Source organism: Cavia porcellus, unplaced genomic scaffold (assembly GCF_034190915.1).
Source record: "Cavia porcellus strain 051 isolate PalLab524CR breed Dunkin Hartley unplaced genomic scaffold, mCavPor4.1 scaffold_19, whole genome shotgun sequence".
Lineage (NCBI taxonomy): Eukaryota > Metazoa > Chordata > Mammalia > Rodentia > Caviidae > Cavia > Cavia porcellus.
In genome coordinates, this window is record NW_026947502.1 from 9,377,487 (window position 1) to 9,395,289 (window position 17,803).

General features: G+C 46.9%; 1 protein-coding gene across 5 annotated transcripts in view; it reads left to right on the forward strand.

Moving 5' to 3' along the window:
• Galnt10 (polypeptide N-acetylgalactosaminyltransferase 10) overlaps nucleotides 1-17,803 on the forward strand; it is a 215,344-nt gene that overhangs the window by 127,076 nt on the left and 70,465 nt on the right. For all 5 annotated transcript variants that reach the window (XM_063230683.1, XM_063230681.1, XM_063230684.1 and 2 more), the window contains one exon: nucleotides 4,332-4,498. In XM_063230683.1, coding sequence (XP_063086753.1) covers nucleotides 4,332-4,498 — 167 coding nt within the window. The remainder of the gene's footprint in view (nucleotides 1-4,331; nucleotides 4,499-17,803) is intronic.

The window sequence follows — 17,803 nt, forward strand, 5'->3', positions numbered from 1 at the left end:
CGTGTTCCATATCCTTCTTTTGTTTGCGTATTGTTTTGTTTTTGTAACTCTTTAAAAATGTAAACATTCTTTTAGCTTGAGAGTCATACAAGAATAATCTGCCACACTTGTCGTTGGGCCATGGTTTTGACTGATCCCCCGAGGCGAAGAATCAGAAGAATTTACATAGGGCAGAGGGAGGAAGCAGCAGTCAGAGAAGACTTCTCTGAGTAGACAGCATTTAAGCTAGGACGTGGGCGGTGTGTGGGGGACACAAGTGGCCCGGCCCAGCTGGAGCTGCGTGATTTAGTGCTCCTCACACCTGGGCAGCTCTCCACCGTCGGAGCTTCCCTCGGCTTCCCTTCCTCCCCACAGGATCGAGCTGAGCATTATCTGAGCTCCCGTCAGCTAGACACCAGCTGTGGCAGACTGAGCACTGCTCCTTTCCTTGAGAAAGTCAAGGCTCAGTCGTGTCTCTGTAGGCTGCTGCTGCAGTGGGGATCCCCTTCTCCTGGGCAGGCCACCTCCCTGCCTCAAATCTCAGTGCCCTCTCTCCAGTGGGGATGGCAAAGCCCCCCTCCCCCTTGTCTGGGGCTCTTATGAAAGCTGGACATGAATGGACCTGACTCATGGGAATTGGATGATGGTTGTGAATGCAGGTGCAGGGATCAGATCCTACCTGTTTTCATTTGTGTCACTTTGGAGAAGTTTGTGGAACCTCTTTAGTTTGTCAGGTTTGAAATGTGGAGGTGATAACGCCTTCCTGGTAGTGTAGGCTGGCTGCCCATGCCGTAGTGAGTAGGGAAGCACTGCCCTTTCCTCTCTTCTGATCCCCCTGGCCCCAGGCTATTGGGACTTTGGAGCAGGGCCAGCTTCCAGCCTTTTTTTCTGAGAATTGTCCTTGGTAGCAAAAAGCTGCCTTGCTCTAGATGCTTGGATAGAAAAGCCAGGCCTTGTCTCTTTCTGGGACAACCTGGAAAGGCCATCTCATCTCCAGAGCAGCTGGTAAAGTGGATTGTGGGCCCCATGCAGCACACGGGGTGGGCTTTGTCCTCCCTCACCTGGCTGGCTCACTTGCCTACAGATGCATCTGCCCAGAGTGCAGCCCAGGAAACCATCTGCACAGGGTTTAGCCCCTTGTGTTCCGGGCCCAGGGAACCCATGTTTCCACTTGGGAATGGGAATGTTTGAGGGCAGTGATTCTGCAACTTGAGCTGGCACTAGAATCACACAGAGATTCTGCTTGTTAAAATACCCGCTGCTGGCCCACCCTGAGAGATGACTCAAGCTACCTGGCCAGCCAGAAGATTTGTATTCTGACCAGCTCCCGGGTGCAGTTCAGCCTCTGGCCCAGCAGCACTGCCCTTCCAGAATCACTGTTTTAGCAGCCCAGTAAGCTGCTTACCTCTTTTCTTATCACTTCCCTCCTGAAGCTAAATAGTAAAATTTACCATGAAGCAAATAAATAAGCCTTCTCGGTATAAATGGTCTTGGTGTGACCCAATGGACCTTCTTCTTGTTTCCTGAATTGAACCTACCTACTTCTTTAAGAAATAAACACAAATAAATAAACAAACAAACATAATCATTTTATGGCACAATTTCTAGGCTGTATTGCTAAGTTGAAAAGATTAGGCAAAGAAAAGTGTAATAGCCTGCTATAATGTATTCAAGAAAAGATCAAAGGGATAACAATTTACGTAGTTACTTGTATAAAGAAGAAAGAAAGCAATGCAAGGACTAAGCACAAATAAAACATGTTCTAAATGAAGGGAGAAAACTAAAAAGAGAGGAAGATAAAAACCAAAAATCTTTGAACTGTCTTCTTAGATTGAACTTTGGAACCAGGTAAATTCTTTAGATCATTGTAACAAGATTAGATCAGAATTAAACAGTAAAACTGAAACCCTGAAAATGAAAAGGTAGATGAAATAAATGAACCCAACTGTGTGTTAAGAATCCTGTAGACGGGACTTATTCAAGTGGCTTCAAAATGTAAAATTTGACTATATGTCCATAATAAAATTTACCATGCAGATTTTTAAAAATCTGGAATAATATTGTACCAATAATATTGGCATTGCTTTCATGAGGCTATCACATCTTATAGGAAGGCAAGCAAGTAACCTCGACTTCCAGCAAAGTAAATATGAGATATAAAACCAGACAAAAACATCACAGGAAGATTCCACAGACCAGTATATCTAATGAATACAGGTGCAAAACTCCTCAACAAATACTAGCAAACCAAATGCAGCAATGTATGCATTTATATGCCACGGCCAAGTAGGACTATAAAGCTGGTTCAATCTAAGAAAAGCAATCAGTGTCGTATAACATATTAATAAAATAAAGCATCCACACCTGTTGGTTGTCTTGGCAGAGGCAAAGAAAAAAAGCATTTGATAAAGTCCAATACTTTGTCAGGATAAAACACACAGCAAACTAGGAATGTAAGAAAGATTCTCAGTCTGACAAAGGGCATCTGTAGAAAACTGCCCTAACCTTCATAATGGTAAACAAAGATATCTGCTCTTGCCATTTCTTTCCTGCACTAGACTGGAGGCTGTAAGATAATTAGATGAAAAAAATCAAAAGCATCGAGATTAGAAAGAATGAAGAAAATGTCTGTGGGTAACAGTGTGTGTTTGGTGCACTGTGTATGTGTACGTGTCTCTGTACGTGTACGCGGAATATCCTGAGGAATCCACAGTGAACCTCCTGTGTCTCCAAAGGGATGTACACACCACCTGCTGAAAAAACGCTGCCAGAATATCTTACTGGATTAGCTCAGGCCTCTACAACTACCGTTTACAGCTAGGGGTCAAAACACACTGCAGAGATGCAAAGGACAGACTTTGGGAGACTCCGTAAACAAATGGTCCAGTTTCTTCACAAACAAATTATAAGGAAAGAGGGGGCAACTTACGCAGAAGAGATTTAGGAGACCTGTCAACTAAATGTGGTATGTAGACTTTGTTCTGATTTAAACAGACCAACTATAAAAAGACTTAAGACCAAGGCAATCTGAACATGAACTGGATGGATGTGTGGTGATATTAAAGAATGGTGTGGATTTCTGTGAGTGTTGGAGGATTCCAGTGCTCTCGGGGACGGGACCTTCCACTCCCAAGCTTCCATGCGGCTTGTGTCGAGCAGAACCCAGGAGGGAGAGCGGAGAGGCTGAGCCGGTGAAGCCCGCTTCATTCTTCCCAGCGCACAGATAAGTCATGTTTCCTCCACTGGAGAAAAAATGTGCAAGGAGCCATGTGCGATAAGAAAAAACTGTCTTTTCTCCTATTATAGTCTCATCACTGAATATTTCTGTGATCAGATATGTGGGTTTATTTCCCCACCAACAAGCAATTCTCTGACACTCACTGGGTGTGCTTAAAATTCAAACCGATTCTGACATTGACTACCAGGAGCAGGAGTTGAGACCCCACAAGACTGCCCCGCCTTGCCCAGTGAGCATGACCCAGGCCTCCAGTACTTGTGACCCACTGGCTACATATGAGAGCTTCCACGGCAGAATACTTGGGGTTAATTTGCTAGAGCTTCTAGAATCACTTTCTCTGTCTAGTCTATTACAAAGGGTATTAGTTCCAAGGATAGAGAGCAGCCAGGTGAAAAGCCACCTGGGGCACGTTACATTGGGAGGGACATGGAGCTCCCAAGCCTTCTCTGCACACACTGCCTCCCAGTGCCTTCCTGTGGCCCCCAGCCCGGCCTCGCTCACTGGCTCGTGAGCTTAGGAAGCTCCCTCACAGCAGTTCACTCAGTGACCACTCAGGCTCCTGCTTCTCTCCCTTTGTAGAGGGTGGCAGGTGGGACTGTAGGGTTCCAGCTTTCTAATCAGGGTGTCGCCTTTCTGCTGACCAGCCTGCTCCTCCAGATTGTCAAGAGTGAGCCTCATTAGAACAGAAGATGCTCTTATCACCCAGGACACCCCGAGGGAGTTAGGATCCCTGCCGAAGGAATCAGGCTCCAAAAACAGTGCACATAGAATAGAAGGCCCTCCTAGCACCTCTAGGGCTCAAGAAAATACAAAGGTTTTATAAGCTCTGCACCAGATAATAAGGACAGAGGCCAAAACATACATGTTTGTTGTTATAAGTCACAGCTGAAAGGGAGGCCAGAGCGTCGCCAAAGCTCTCTGCTCTGCCTGGAATCATAACCTCGTACTAAACCGAGAGTCTTTCTTATTTCCCACCTTGCTACATAGCAGGTGTTAGACGCAGGACTTGGCAAGTTCCCTGGGGACCGGGTTTCCCCAGCTCCCACCAGCGTCCCAGGGGCTGGCGAGGAAGTGGTATTGCTGTCCTCTCATTCCCGTTTGTGTCTCCCTCCAGCTGCAACAGCAAACGCTACCTGGAGGTCCTGCCCAACACCAGCATCATCATCCCCTTCCACAACGAGGGCTGGTCCTCCCTGCTTCGCACTGTCCACAGCGTGCTGAACCGCTCACCCCCAGAGCTGGTGGCAGAGATTGTGCTGGTCGACGACTTCAGCGATCGAGGTAGGATCATCCCCTTGGGCCTTCCGCTTCCCACACTCCTGAGGGATGGCACGTTTCCCCTTCTGTATCGGCCTCTGTTCATGGATCACTTGCCACAAGCCAGGCCGTAGAGCTGGCTGTGTACACATGAGCTCATTTAGTACCCACACAACCACCAAATGGATTCTATTCTTATCCCCTTTGTATCAATTTAGAAATGCATTAAACACAAAGAACAGAAGCTTGATAAACAATGGATCAAACAAGTAAAGGATTCACCCACTTTCATTTGTCTATATCTCTCTGTCTCTTGCTTTCTATCTGTAACATAGCCAAAGATCCAAGACTGGCACAACTGTTTGTGTGAAGCTGTTATAAAAGAACCAAGCCTTTTTGTTCCTCTGTAATTTGTCCTCATGGTCAGAAAAAGGCTGCAGAGCCTCCAGAAAATTCACCTTTCAGCAAAAGGAGGAAGGGCAAAGGAGACACAGCCTTCTCCTGTGAGGCTTTGCCTTCACGGTCAGGACCATCCCTTCCTCCCCGCCAGGAGGCTTGGCCCAGAGTCTGCCATCTGGTCAGCCTGCCTGCACAGTGGCTAAGAATGTGAATGTTTTGTGTTTCGGTCTCTCTAGTAGGGACAGGAAAATGAGAAGCGAGGTAGAGGTATTAAATAAAGCCAATATTTGCCACCTCATTTCACAGATGAGAAAACTGAGGCCCAGAAAGGCTGAGGGACCTACGCTGGGTCATAGCTCTTAGAAGGCTGTCTCTCCGGCCTCAAGCATGTGACCTTCACCACAGCAGAGCCCCTTTGCAGTGAGTCTCACCTCACCCCTGTGACATGCTCTCAGTCTGGGGCGTAAGGGACACAGGGTTGGTCTACAGATAAAACCCGAGAGGGAAAAGACACCATCCGGCTGGTAGCTTCCGGCTCAGTCTTGGCCTGGGAGCGTTCACCAGATGCAGCAGCACTGACCGCTGCCCTTTCCTCTGCTCCAAGCCTCCCCGCGGCAGGAATAAGCAGCCACCAGAGCCGTCGCACAGGGAACCTGAGGCTGGGGACAATGGGCAGGCTGTAGCTAAGAGCACATGGTTAGCTGGTTCCCAAGGAGGGACCGTGACCCTGTTCTGGGCTCTAGTGCAGCCCTGTCCAGCAGGGTGACGGCGGCAGCCTTGGCAGGAGCTCACCTGCCCGCACCATTTTAATACGATGCTCCAGGTGTGTGTGTGTGTGTGTGTGTGTGTGTGTGTGTGTGTGTGTGTGATATACACACCATTCAGCTCGGCTCTTCCCACGTCTGTGAAGCCTTCCCCAATAGCTGGTGTACACTTTACTTTTCCCGCTCATCACCTGCCGTGCTGGAGTTAAAATACATATTCGTGTAGATAATGGCTTGCTGTATGTCTTTCTAGCAAGGTTATACACTGCGTGCCCTCCTCAGCACACCATCCTGCTTCTTTGCAGAGAGCCTAGAATTGGCACGTGGTCCCATCCCTGCCACATACTAGCTGTGTGACCTTAACTCAGGCGCTTACCCTCTCTGTTTTTTGTTCTCTCCTCTGTGAAAGCACAAAATTACTGACTACCTCTGACTGTAAAGTGCTTGGGGCAGCGCCTGGCAAGAGTGGACATAAAAAGTAAATGTTTAAGCGTGTGATCATGACCACCAATAACGTTAGGTAGGCTGTTTTGCAGAAGTCAGGGTTAGATGCAGACGTGGAAGGATGAGTCTGGCTGCCTCCGCCCACCTGCCTTCCAGCTGTGCTTACCCTGTGCCCACAGCAGCCAGGTCTTTGCCTACTGCTCACTCTCTCACTCCCCTGCTTTTGTATTGTACCTGAACCACCAGGGCTCTGCCCCAGAGTGCCTCCAGATCCGCTGGCCACAGGATCCCAGGTCTCCTGTGCTGTTCTGGGCAGCCTCTCCTGATTGTTTCTCACGCTAGCTCTCTCCTCTCTGGCTGTCCTCCTCTGTGCACCACCATCGTGCACAACTCTTGTGGGTGACTGCGTGGCTGTTTGTTGACTTAACGTGTTATCGTCAGCCTTCCACCCAGACCATTGGTGGTCTAGACCCGGGAGTGATTAATAACTGTTTGTGAATTAGGGAACGAGTGAGGAAGAAAGGAAAATGGTGGCTTCTCCCACACGGGTTGTTGGGCTGCTTGGGGAGCCTACAGGAGATTTCTAGGGTGGGGCCCCCAGGTTAAAGAATACGCATGTGCCAGACATCAGCAACAACAGCAGCCTGCATGGAGCAGAGCAGAGCACAAGAGCCACCTGAGTCTTTATTGCATAGTCCCCATACGGGTTGTTATCGCATGTTTACATTCTTACATGGTGCTGTAACCAGCGCATGCGTGCTTACCTGTGCTAAGCTGTGGTTACCTGTGTCCCACTGTGCGCCTGTGCTAGACAAACTGGGTCCTTGGGTGCCCTGGAGCTTTGGAGCAGTCTGAGTGGTTCCCCACTCGCATAGAAAGCCGTCACTGGCAACAAGGCCATCTTCAGCCAGCAAAGCCAACTTGGCAGTTCCTGTGGTGACTGTGCTGCCAGCATTTCAGGCTGGGCATCCTGTAAGCTGTTTTTCTGGAGCATCTGCTACCCTATGTGAACCTTTCTGTGAGCCTCAGGGAGCACAGGGCATTGTTTCTGAAGGCTTAGAATAAACCAAGGAGCAGCCAGATAAGAAACATGCACTTCTCATTCAGTTCAAAAAGAATTTCAGGATTGATAGAATTTTTGGCACAGCTAAAAAGATAGAAATATGAAATAAAGTGGCCTTTATTTTAAGAACACAGAGAGAGAACCCCCAACCACTAAAGTCTGGCTTTTTTCTCTGCCAGGAACGTGTTGTGGGGGTAAACATATAGCTTAGGTTTGGGGAGGTGCCTAAGGGGCATTACTGATGCACAAGTAGCCCGTTGGAATTTATCTCTAACCATAGGTAAATTGCCTAGGGGCAGGGAAGGTGACCTCAAGATAGAGCCCCTTGGTTCCGCCTTCCAGCTTCCTACCACTGCAGCGTCCCATTTAGGGCAAAATTCTTTCAAGGATCCACTCACCAATGACCGACCCTGTCCTCAGAGCAGCCAAGGTTTGGGGTGCAGAACCTCATGGGCATGAGTTGGTGCCCTTACCTCTGCTGCTCTGCATGTTTTCTTTCTGAAAAAGTGTGCACTAGGAAACACTCGACTACTTTAAAATGTGTGCAGATCACAGATGTAGCTCAACCTGCCTCTTTCACAGACAGAAGAACCGGAGGGCTGGGGCAGTGAACAAGAGCTCACAGCTAGCTGGTTGCACAGGAGGAACAGGAACCAAGTTCTTAGACTCTAATGCATCCCTGTCTCTTCCTTCCATAGCCGGGTGAGTCTCCCAGCGGGGCAACCTTCCCACTGTAATGAATAGCTAAAGAAGAGGTCAAGAAAAGTAGGCAGTCTGAACTAATGGTTTGGATCACTGACATCCCAGTTCCTCAATATTTTGCTCAATCATAAAGAGAGCACAACCCTTCCCAAAAAAGAATGTGTCAGTCTTGATAAAGGAAAAGGTCTGTGTTCTAAAATGGCATTTTCCAAGTGCATCTGTTTCTCCACAGAGCAAAAATCCAAGCACCCTAACCTATCAAGACAGTCCTGTTTTCCAGACGAGAACTGAGGCCACTAGCTGATGCCTTTTCCTTCAGGCAGCATCCCTGCAGCCTGGAGAACTTTTAGCACCACGCCCTTCAGCCCTGCATGTTAGTGCTCAGATTCTACAACGTTCACTTTTTGGAAAACAATCATTATTCTTGTTCCGAGAAGGAAGTCTCAAGGTAGCTTTGGAAGAAAACTTACTCAGCAGTGATTGTTTTAAAAATGAGATTTGGGAGGAACAATTTCAGAATTATGGAGAGACCTGTCTAAAGTACAGCAAATATGGGCCATCATAAGCGACAGATTTCGCTGGGCCCGTTAAGCAGAGGCAGAAATTCATAGATGCTAACTACAGGCTAGATTGGCACGGCCTAGCAAAAGGCATTTTCCTCTGAAATGAGGCTCCTCCACGATCCTGAGGGCAACTCATTATAATTCCACTGAGGGTCGAGACCTAGGGTTGGAGACAAAATTACAGCAGATGAGTTCTGGAAATGAGATCCAGATATTTGTGCAAGCAACATCAGGAACCGGAATGGAGGCAAACACCAACGTCAGAATAATCCCGGCCCTGCTTACAAACAGAACACAACAGGGTTTTCCTAAGGCCCCCAAAAGCTCTTCAAAGGTCTGAGCATTGCTTAAGGATGAGGAGCACTCGAAGGGGTTTCTGAACTTGTGAGAGAGAGAGATGAGGACGCAGGCGGACAGAGCTGCCCCTGGGCACACTCCCTGGGCAGCAGGTTTCTGTTCAGCAGGTCTTTGTTCACTGGCTTGTTCTGTTCCTCTTCTTCCCCTCCGTGCTTTTGAATGGTGCTGTTCTCCCAGAAACATGGGATATGTAGTAGTGGGACCGCGGGCTGCTGGAATGGGTGGGTGCAGACATGAAAGGCCGAGCTATGACTGCTTGACTGCCCTGTCTCCCGCTCAGCCCAGTGCACACACACAAGCAGAAGCATCCCCAGGGAAAGTGCATGGCAAGCAGTTCTTAGGGCAGTGTTTGCAGCAGCATTGGAAGGTTGTTGGCAGTGATTGGCGCTGGCACAGATGTGAATGCTGCTAGCCTGGTAGAAGACCCTAGCCAGCCGGGTTAGGTGGCACACACCTGTAATCCCAGCACTCGGGAGGCTGAAGCAGGATGATCACCGTGAGTTCAAGGCCAGCCCAGGGTACATAGCAAGTTCAAGACTAGCCTGAACTACACAGTGAGCCTCTGTCTCAGAAAAAATAAAAAATAACAGAAGACCCTAGTCAATGATACCAGGGTCCAAAGTCCTCTTTCCATGATTGCATGTCATGGAGATTCATTTGCCCCGTAAACGGTGATTCAGCCTCCCCTCTCAGCGGCTCCTGCTGTGGCCTGAGTCATAGCTCCAGAGTGGCTTTTTCCCATTGCCATTGTATGACTTGGGTCTTTCACCTCTGTCAGGATTTGTGTTTACTTTTCTGTGTATTTTTCTTGATTTATCAAAGTAATTCATACTCACATCCTCAACAATATTCGTGAAATGACCATGCTGGGCACTGTGCGGAAGTATTGGGGCTACAAAGAGAATAAAATAGGCTTCCGGTGTAGACTCACCTCGTGAGGGGAGCGAGACAGTGGGCTCAGGGGCAGTCGTGAGACTTGAACCATGCAACACTATACCAGGACTGTGATGGGTGAGCAGATACCTAGATGTTACTTGTCGGAGTGGGGGTGGGTGGGAAGTGTTCCAGGCAGAGAGAACAACACAAGCAGCAGCACAAGGAGCAAACACAGGGAGAGTTGTCCCTGACCTCATCACTTGGAGCAATTACTATTAATGCTTTGGCTTTTTTTTTTTTTTGCACCAGTGTTTTTTTAATGGACTTTATATTTCAGAGCAGTGAAGGTTCACAGCCAAATTGAGCTGAAGTACAGAAAGTGGCCATATACCCCTCAACCCTCCCTAGACTACAGCATGCCCCACTATGGAAGTCTCACACCCGAGTGAGAACACTAAGTACCACTGATGGACCTATGTATGCCTCCACATGATAACTTCTGACTCCCCAGATCCACTGGTTTCTATTGGAGTTCACTCCCGGTGTCGTACATTCTATGGGTGTGGATGGCTGTAGCATGACGTGGGTACACCATTACAGTGTCAGCCAGAACACTTTCACTGCCCTAAAAATCCTCTGTGAGACCCTGTTCATGCCTCCTCCCCCACCCCTTTAGTCTCTGTAGTTTTACTATTTTTCCAGAATGTCGTGTAGTGGGAATCACACCATATGTAGTCTTTTCTCATTGGCTGCTTTCTCTTGATAATTCCCATTGAGCATTCCTCTGTGTCTTTCATGATAACGCACTTCTTTTTAGCATTGTGTGGCAGAACTATGGGTTATCTATTAGCTACTGAAGATCATCTTGATTACTTCCAAGTCTGGACAATGATTCACAAAGCTGCTATAAACATTTGTGCACAGGTTTTTATACAGACATAAGCTTTCAACTCATTTAGTACTCACTTAGTAGCTGGATCTGATAGATGCTAATGGTGTGTTTAGTTTTGTAAGAAACCTCCAAACTATCGTCCAGAGGGGCCATGCCATTATGTCATCCTGCCAGGAAGGAGAGTTCCTGCTGTTCCATCCCCTCACCAGCATCTGGCATGGTCAGTGTCTGGGATTTTTGCCATTCTGATAAAGTAATGTTATCTCCCATGCATCATTCCAGACTGTTCCCATAGCCACACAAACCTGTATCAGCAGGCAGCAATGGACCCTGGTACTTAGTGAGCATTTCCAGGGTGCTGAGAATGTTCCCTCATTCACCCTCACAGCTCTGGTGGTTTCCGTCACACCCAGCATTAAAACTACCAGCTTCTATTTCAGACCTCCTTTGTTCTACTTTCAAATTTACAATTTTTACAGATGAGGAAACCGTGATGCAGAGAAGTTAAGTTGCCAAGGGGTTTGAGTCCAAAGCTCAAAGAGGCAGAGCTTTGATTTAAAACCATGCATCCCAGGGGCTGGGGATTTAGCTTAGTGGTTTAAGCACCTGCCAGGCAAGCATCAGGTCATGAGTTTGATCCCTGGCAACAAAATAAAAAAAGGAAGAAAGAAATAAGGCAGATGATACTAAGTAAGTTTGTTTTGGGGGTCCAGGGATTTAGCTCGGTGGTACAAGCACCTGCCTGGCAAGCACAAGGTCATGAGTTCAAACCCAGGTACCAAAAGAAAAACAAACAAAAAAAGCTTCCATAAAACCATGCATTCCACTCCTGAACAGTCCCTAGTCTTTGGGTTCTCTCTCTCCTTCCCTCCTTGTCGCTCAGTAGAAACACACTGTACCCTTCACTGTACAGCTCCTTTTTTTCCCCGTTCGTCTGTCACATCAGTAATAGTTGCAGCACTAACACATTTGTTTTTAGTAGGTACATAACACCGTACTAGTGTAAACCTAAATTTGTTCCTCTTCATTGCACTTTCTGCAGAGCACACCAAAACATACCTAACTTTGTGTGCTGGTTCCTTTTCCTTGACCTTCTGCAGTCATTTTCCCTGTCCTTATAGAATGACTGCCACCCCTGTTCCTCTCCAAGGCCAGGAAATATCAGCTGCCATGTGGCAGAGGCTGGTCCAGGGCCCACAGCGCGGTCTCTTCCTCCCACTTCATGTACTGACTGACCCAGAGCCTGGCTCATCAGTGGAGGAACCTGGCCTCCACCCGAGGATGGGTGCACACCCACAGAAGACAGGTTATGGTGGGCCACACAGACACAGTGCCATCTCGCTTCTGTGCACCTGCCCTGCCACCTCAGCAGGAAATCATCCCTGGTCCCTCATCCCTGATGGCATGAGGACTAGGTGGTAAAACCATGGGTCACAGAGAATGTTGGTATGTGGCCCAAATGCCTTCCTGGAGACCAGTCTCTTCCCTGTGAATAACCACAGCTGACAGGAGGGATCAGCCTTCCCCATGATTGGTTCTGTGATCTGAAGAATCCCAGATCTTGAGAATCAATCTCTAGGCTCTTACCACTAAGAAGCCCACAGGATTTCTTGATTCTCTTCTCCGTTAACAGCTCTGACATCCTAAACACTTCTCCCTCAGACTCCAAAGGAGAGAACTGCTAAGAGGATTAAAGCTGTTGAGAATATTAATTAGTTTGTAATGAGGGAGATCTATATACTTTTTTTGTGGTACGTGGCAGGAACACAGGATGCAAGAGTCAATTTATTTTGGAGACATTTTGTGCATCTTTAAAAGATAGGATTTTGTGAATCGAGCACTTTATAAATGATTTACTGGGAGAGCAAAAAAAAAATCAAATAAATCGCTCAGATTGCATCTGAAACATCAAAAGCTCCAGTATTTGGAAAAGAATCATTTTTGTAGTGGAAAATAGCTGCATTATATTTTCAGAAAGGTGATATTTCTGTTGATGGGTAGACCTTCTACATTTTAAAAACTTGGTGCAGCAAGACTGCTAAATTAAAGATATTCTCCTGACTTTCTTGTGGGGATGAAAGTCTAACCTTTTCCATTGTTTTAGTGTTTCCTTAAAAGCATAACGAGGGAGAAGCAAAAGCCAATGGAACATGACTCTGGAGGGGCTTGGAATAAGGTCCCCCAGGAGAGCCACGGATCTGCCTCCTGCACACAGTCTGACTTGAGAGAGCCCCATCCTTCCTTCCAGCTGAGGGTGGGGGTGAAGTGTCCTTTACCCAGGGTCTGAAAGGAAATGAAATTGAGGCTGAAATAAAGAGGTTCCTTAAAAGCCGAGGTGAAATAGCACAAACCAAGCAGTCCTATTCACGTCATTCACATTTAGCTCAGTAAGTGAGGAGCTGCATGTGCTGGTTTTGTCACCATCACAGAGGAGAAATACGCAATAGTAATAGTGCTTCACAGCACCTATGTTGCACCTGCTATGTGCCAGACACTGTTGTAAGCAACTTAGACACATCGGATCTAATTTTATAGGAAGCCTCTGAGAGCTATCACTTGCCTAAAAGGAAAGTGCATGTATTGCAGAGAGTTCAAACCAAAGTACGAGAAATTCCTCTCCTCTCTGCACCCCACTTCTGAAAAAAACAGTACCAGCAAAACTTTTAGGTAGGTAGGAAGCGAGGGTGATAACCCACATTCATGTATCTAATAGGTATGCTCTCCTGTTTTCACTTACTATAAATGCTAGGCAGGTCCACTAAGCAGCACTGGCCTGGTGGATTAATGAAACACACTGGGAAAAGCCAGGCACCAGCCCCACGCTCAGCCCATGGCAGAGACTTCGGGGTCTTTTTGCTTTCCTTGCAGAACTGTCACCTTCTGTGTGGTTCAAGCATGCTTTATCAAGCAGTCACAGCTCCAGAGCCAATTTGGGTTGGATTTGAATCCCAAGGCACCCTCACAGCTGTGAACATTGGAAGCTTAAACTGTCACCAATTTTCAGAGCCAAAAATAGCCAATGCTTGCCAGCTCTGAGGATCCGGAAGGCCAGATCCACGCATTTGTACATCATTTATTTCCCCCCCAAAATTTTCCAAAACAAAATATGTGCAGCACTGTGAATCAGTATAGTGATCAAGGGCATTGAGACTTTGATTTGTCTTTTTGTTTTTTTTCTCTCTTGCCTCAAATTGGCAAATCTCATGAAAATGTGATTTTTGCAGCATTAGAATGAACAAAGCAGTTGGCATGCACTGAGTTCCCAGTAAGGAGAACTTCCTCTTGTGCACTTTAATGGTGTTGGTGTCTGCAATGTTTTAATTCATGCACGCTACTCTAACTTTTGAGGCTCCCCATGTACACTAAGTCCCTTTTCCAAAAACTCAAAAAAGTCTATTCCTTCTAGAGTGATGAAAAATTAATTTTACCTGTTTGCTTCCTAAATGTAAACCGCCCAAGACGCCCATGTCATTTATTAGCAACCAGGAACTTCTGAGTAGCTAATAAATTGCTGTTGTGTGCTGTTGGTTCTCCACCTGTGGCTGCCAATGAACGGACTATATTGGGCAGTGCTGGTGGCATGCAGTGCAGTGAGGGTGAACACGGGTAGGGTTAGAATGCTCTCTGCTTTCTGCCCAGCCTTCTCAGAAACAGAGCTTTTTCCTACCCGCTGTCAGAATGTGGTCTCAATAAGGACTGCACTGCAGCCTCTTCCTGAAGAACTCAAGCTGGCAGGGACCTTCCTGGAGCCACACAGCAGGAAGCAAATGTTTTTACCAGGCAGCAGGAAAGACAAGTCGATGCTTTCCCATCAGATTGCTTCCGGCCACCTTACGGCAGTGTTGTAACTAACCCTCATCCTGAGCAGAAATGCTAAGCACCTTCCTTTGTTAGCAGACACAGAACACCCCATGCTTTCCCACTCAGACCAAGGGAAGATGCGCATCATTGGGTCCTGCAAAAGCTCCTCCCCTACGAGTTCCCTGTCCTGACAGGCAGCCCCTAAGTGCAGGTATGCTTGAGGCCAGTCCTGTACTATCCTGCCTCATCCCAAGAGCGAGCATCTTCTCTTCTGGTGTGAACTAGTGGAGCTGATTTCCCAGCCCAAAGGCCACACTGTTCTCTTGTGTGGGTTGGATGGTGATGAAGTGAGAGAGCCCAACACCTGGCCACACTCAGTGAACTGTTTTAGAATGGTGCTAACTCTTATTCCTCCTCACTGAAACTCTGAGCTTCCGTCTGTCCACCTCAAAGTCTCTTTCAGGGATAAGATGAAATCAGTGTGAAATCACATAACGAGCTAAAAAGTGTGATAAGAACACAGAAGAGGATCCCGCTTTCCACGGAAGGGAAAAACCTAGAGGAGGCGCATAGTACAGTCTCTTGGCTGAGTAAAAATGGAACTCAGCTGAGCCCACTTCCGGAACCCAGAGTGCATCCCTTATGGCCTCCAGTTCCAACTGGATTCAAGCTAGTGGCTCTCAATTCCTCTCTGTCAGCATCCGTTGAGGAGCTTGTTACAGCATGCATCACTGGGGCCTCCCTCGGAACTTCTGATTTATTGGCCCTCGAGTGGATCCAGCTCTCTGGGCTCTTAACAGGCTTTGAAAATTATTTTGATAGCCCCCACAAGGCACTCAGTATTGGAGTGGGGCTGTAGCTTAACAAGAGGGCGCCCAGGAGAAGAGTTGGAGCTAGCAAGGAAAGATGCCTAGACTTGCATAAAACACAAGGCCACCAAAGCGGGCTTGGGGCACGTGCAGGTGGTGTTGTCCTGGGCACTGTAAGTGCCAAGAGACATGGCCCTTGTCGGAGGAGACAAGACGCCTTCAGCCTGGCCAGATCCCTGTCTCTCTGGGCCTCACCACATCGGGCCCATGTGGATTTATGGCCCCATGTTTCATTTTAGCCTGTCTTCATTAATCCTGATGATCTTACTTAAATTATTAAACAGTCATATTCCAATTTCAAGGGCACTAATTATATCCTCGAGAGGCCGTTATTATCTGGATGATCAGATACACTCCACCAACACTAGACTGTTTTCTCCCCACTCATCAGAATTTTATACTTGCAGGATTTTTTTCAGTTGCTGAGTGTGTGTTTTATATAACAAGATCTCGGGTCCAAAGAGTTACAGGGTATTAGAGCCTGAGTTCTCAAATGTTGGTGTGCATCAGAATCACTCAGGAAGTGTGTGGAGTACGCAGATTTCCAGGCCCTGCCCCTGTGATGCTGGGGCTCTCCCTCTGGATGGTATCCAGGAATCTGCTTTCTCAACAGCAGTGTACAGCTGCTGGTGCAGGGGACCTCAGTACCCTGACCTAAGCAATTCTGCCTTAGATGGCAAGAGAGCTCGAAGAATATTTGATGCAAAAGATACCAAGTGGCAAGAACAGTGCCCTTGTTTTTCAACAGGGAACCTGCAACCCTCCGAGGGGACGGCTGTCACCCAGAGCTCCGTGACAGGGGCGGAGACAGCCTGCGTCTCTGGCTGGTGTGAGGATCGAATGAGAGATAATAGATGGGACAGCGCTTTGGAACATATTCAGCACTCTATAAATGCAAGCAGGCACTATTATTTGCAAACCAGAACAGCCTTGTGACAGAAATGACTTGGTACTTTCTTTCTAAATTACCATAATCACCTGTTTGAGGCCCCAACCAAGCCCATAACTCTAAATTCACTAGGCTTAGGATGAATTCCTCCTAAAATGTCCAATAAAATTTTTTTGATGAGAGAATGTGCGTGGGTCCCTTCCTGATCCTCTGTCAAATGCTTCTGCTTGTTCTTTGGCCTGGTCCTGTCTGTCGTAGGATGGATCTTGTCTCCTCCAAAAGTGGAGCACCTGGCTTAAAAGCTCTGCTCCCAGTGATTCCCTCTGTTTTTGGAATACCCTGTTTTTATCTCTACCAAATTTTTCCCACTGCTAAATAAATTTCTTAAAACTACAGTGGTAGAATGTGTTTAAGAACAGACTCTCGGCTCCCAGTCACATTTCAACCTTTATTTTTAAATATTTCTCCCACACTCCTACGGATCCTCTCTTAGCATGCTCTCCACAAGCAAAACCTCAAGTTCAAGCTTTTGCAAGTTACCCACATGGAAAGTGTATTTTTAAATCTGGAAGAAATCAAGGCTTTGCATTGATGGTGGGAGATTGAGTGTTACCAGGCAGCATGACTTCAAAATTCAGGGGATTTCTGTACTGTTTTCAAAAATCTTTACTCAACCTGTATGATCTGAAGATGCCATTGGGCATTTAGGGACTTGTCTGAGGTCATTTGGGTAGTTTGTGACAGGCCTTGTGCCGTGTACCGGGAGTAGCTGCTGGTGGCCAGCCATAGCCCGCCAAGACCGTGGGCCCCTCCAGGACTCCAGTCCACAGTCAGCCTCGGGGTTCATTCTGTCTCCGGGGCGCTGCTGCTGCTGCAGGACCTTGCCCTGTGCTCAGACATGAGCTGCCGGCAGCAGTGTGGACACCCTGGGTGTCTCCTCGTTCCTTCAAAGACTCTGTGTACGGGTCAAATGGGAGCCAGCACACACACCCCTCTCTAGTTTATGGGGATGTGATTGACAAATAAAAGTAGTTTATATTTAAAGTGTACACATGATGATGTGGTATACATCACATATAGTGAAATCATTACCAAATTCAAGCTAGCTAACACATCCAGATGTCATACTTAAATCTATTGTCTTAGAAAGTTTCAAGTATTAATTCAGTATTGTTAACTACAATAGTATACATTAGGTCTCCAGAAAGTACTCATCTGATAACCAAAAGTTTCTGCCTTTCAAGCAGCATTAGCACTTCCTCCACACATCCGCCCCAACAGTCCTTATTTGACCCTATTACTGTGAGTTCAGTTAATTCCACAAGTAAGCAAGATCATATAGTCTTTGTTTTTCTGTGTCTAGCTTATTTTACTTAGCATAATGTCTTTTAGATTGATTCATGTTGCAAATCGCAGGATTTCCTTCTTTTTCAAGGCTTAATAATATGCCTGTGTGTGTTACATTTTCTTTATCCATCCATCCTGAAGTGGATATTCGTGCTCCCATGTCTTGGCTATTGTGAAAAATGCTACACTCAACATGGGAGTCCAGATATCTCTTGGAGTAAGGATTTCATTACCTTTGAATATATACCCAGAAGGGAGATTACTGGATCATAGGATAGGTCTATTTTAAATTTTTTGAGGAACCCACATTCTGCTTTTCATACTGGTTCTATGGAAAATATAAGCCAAAACTGACCTTGTGAT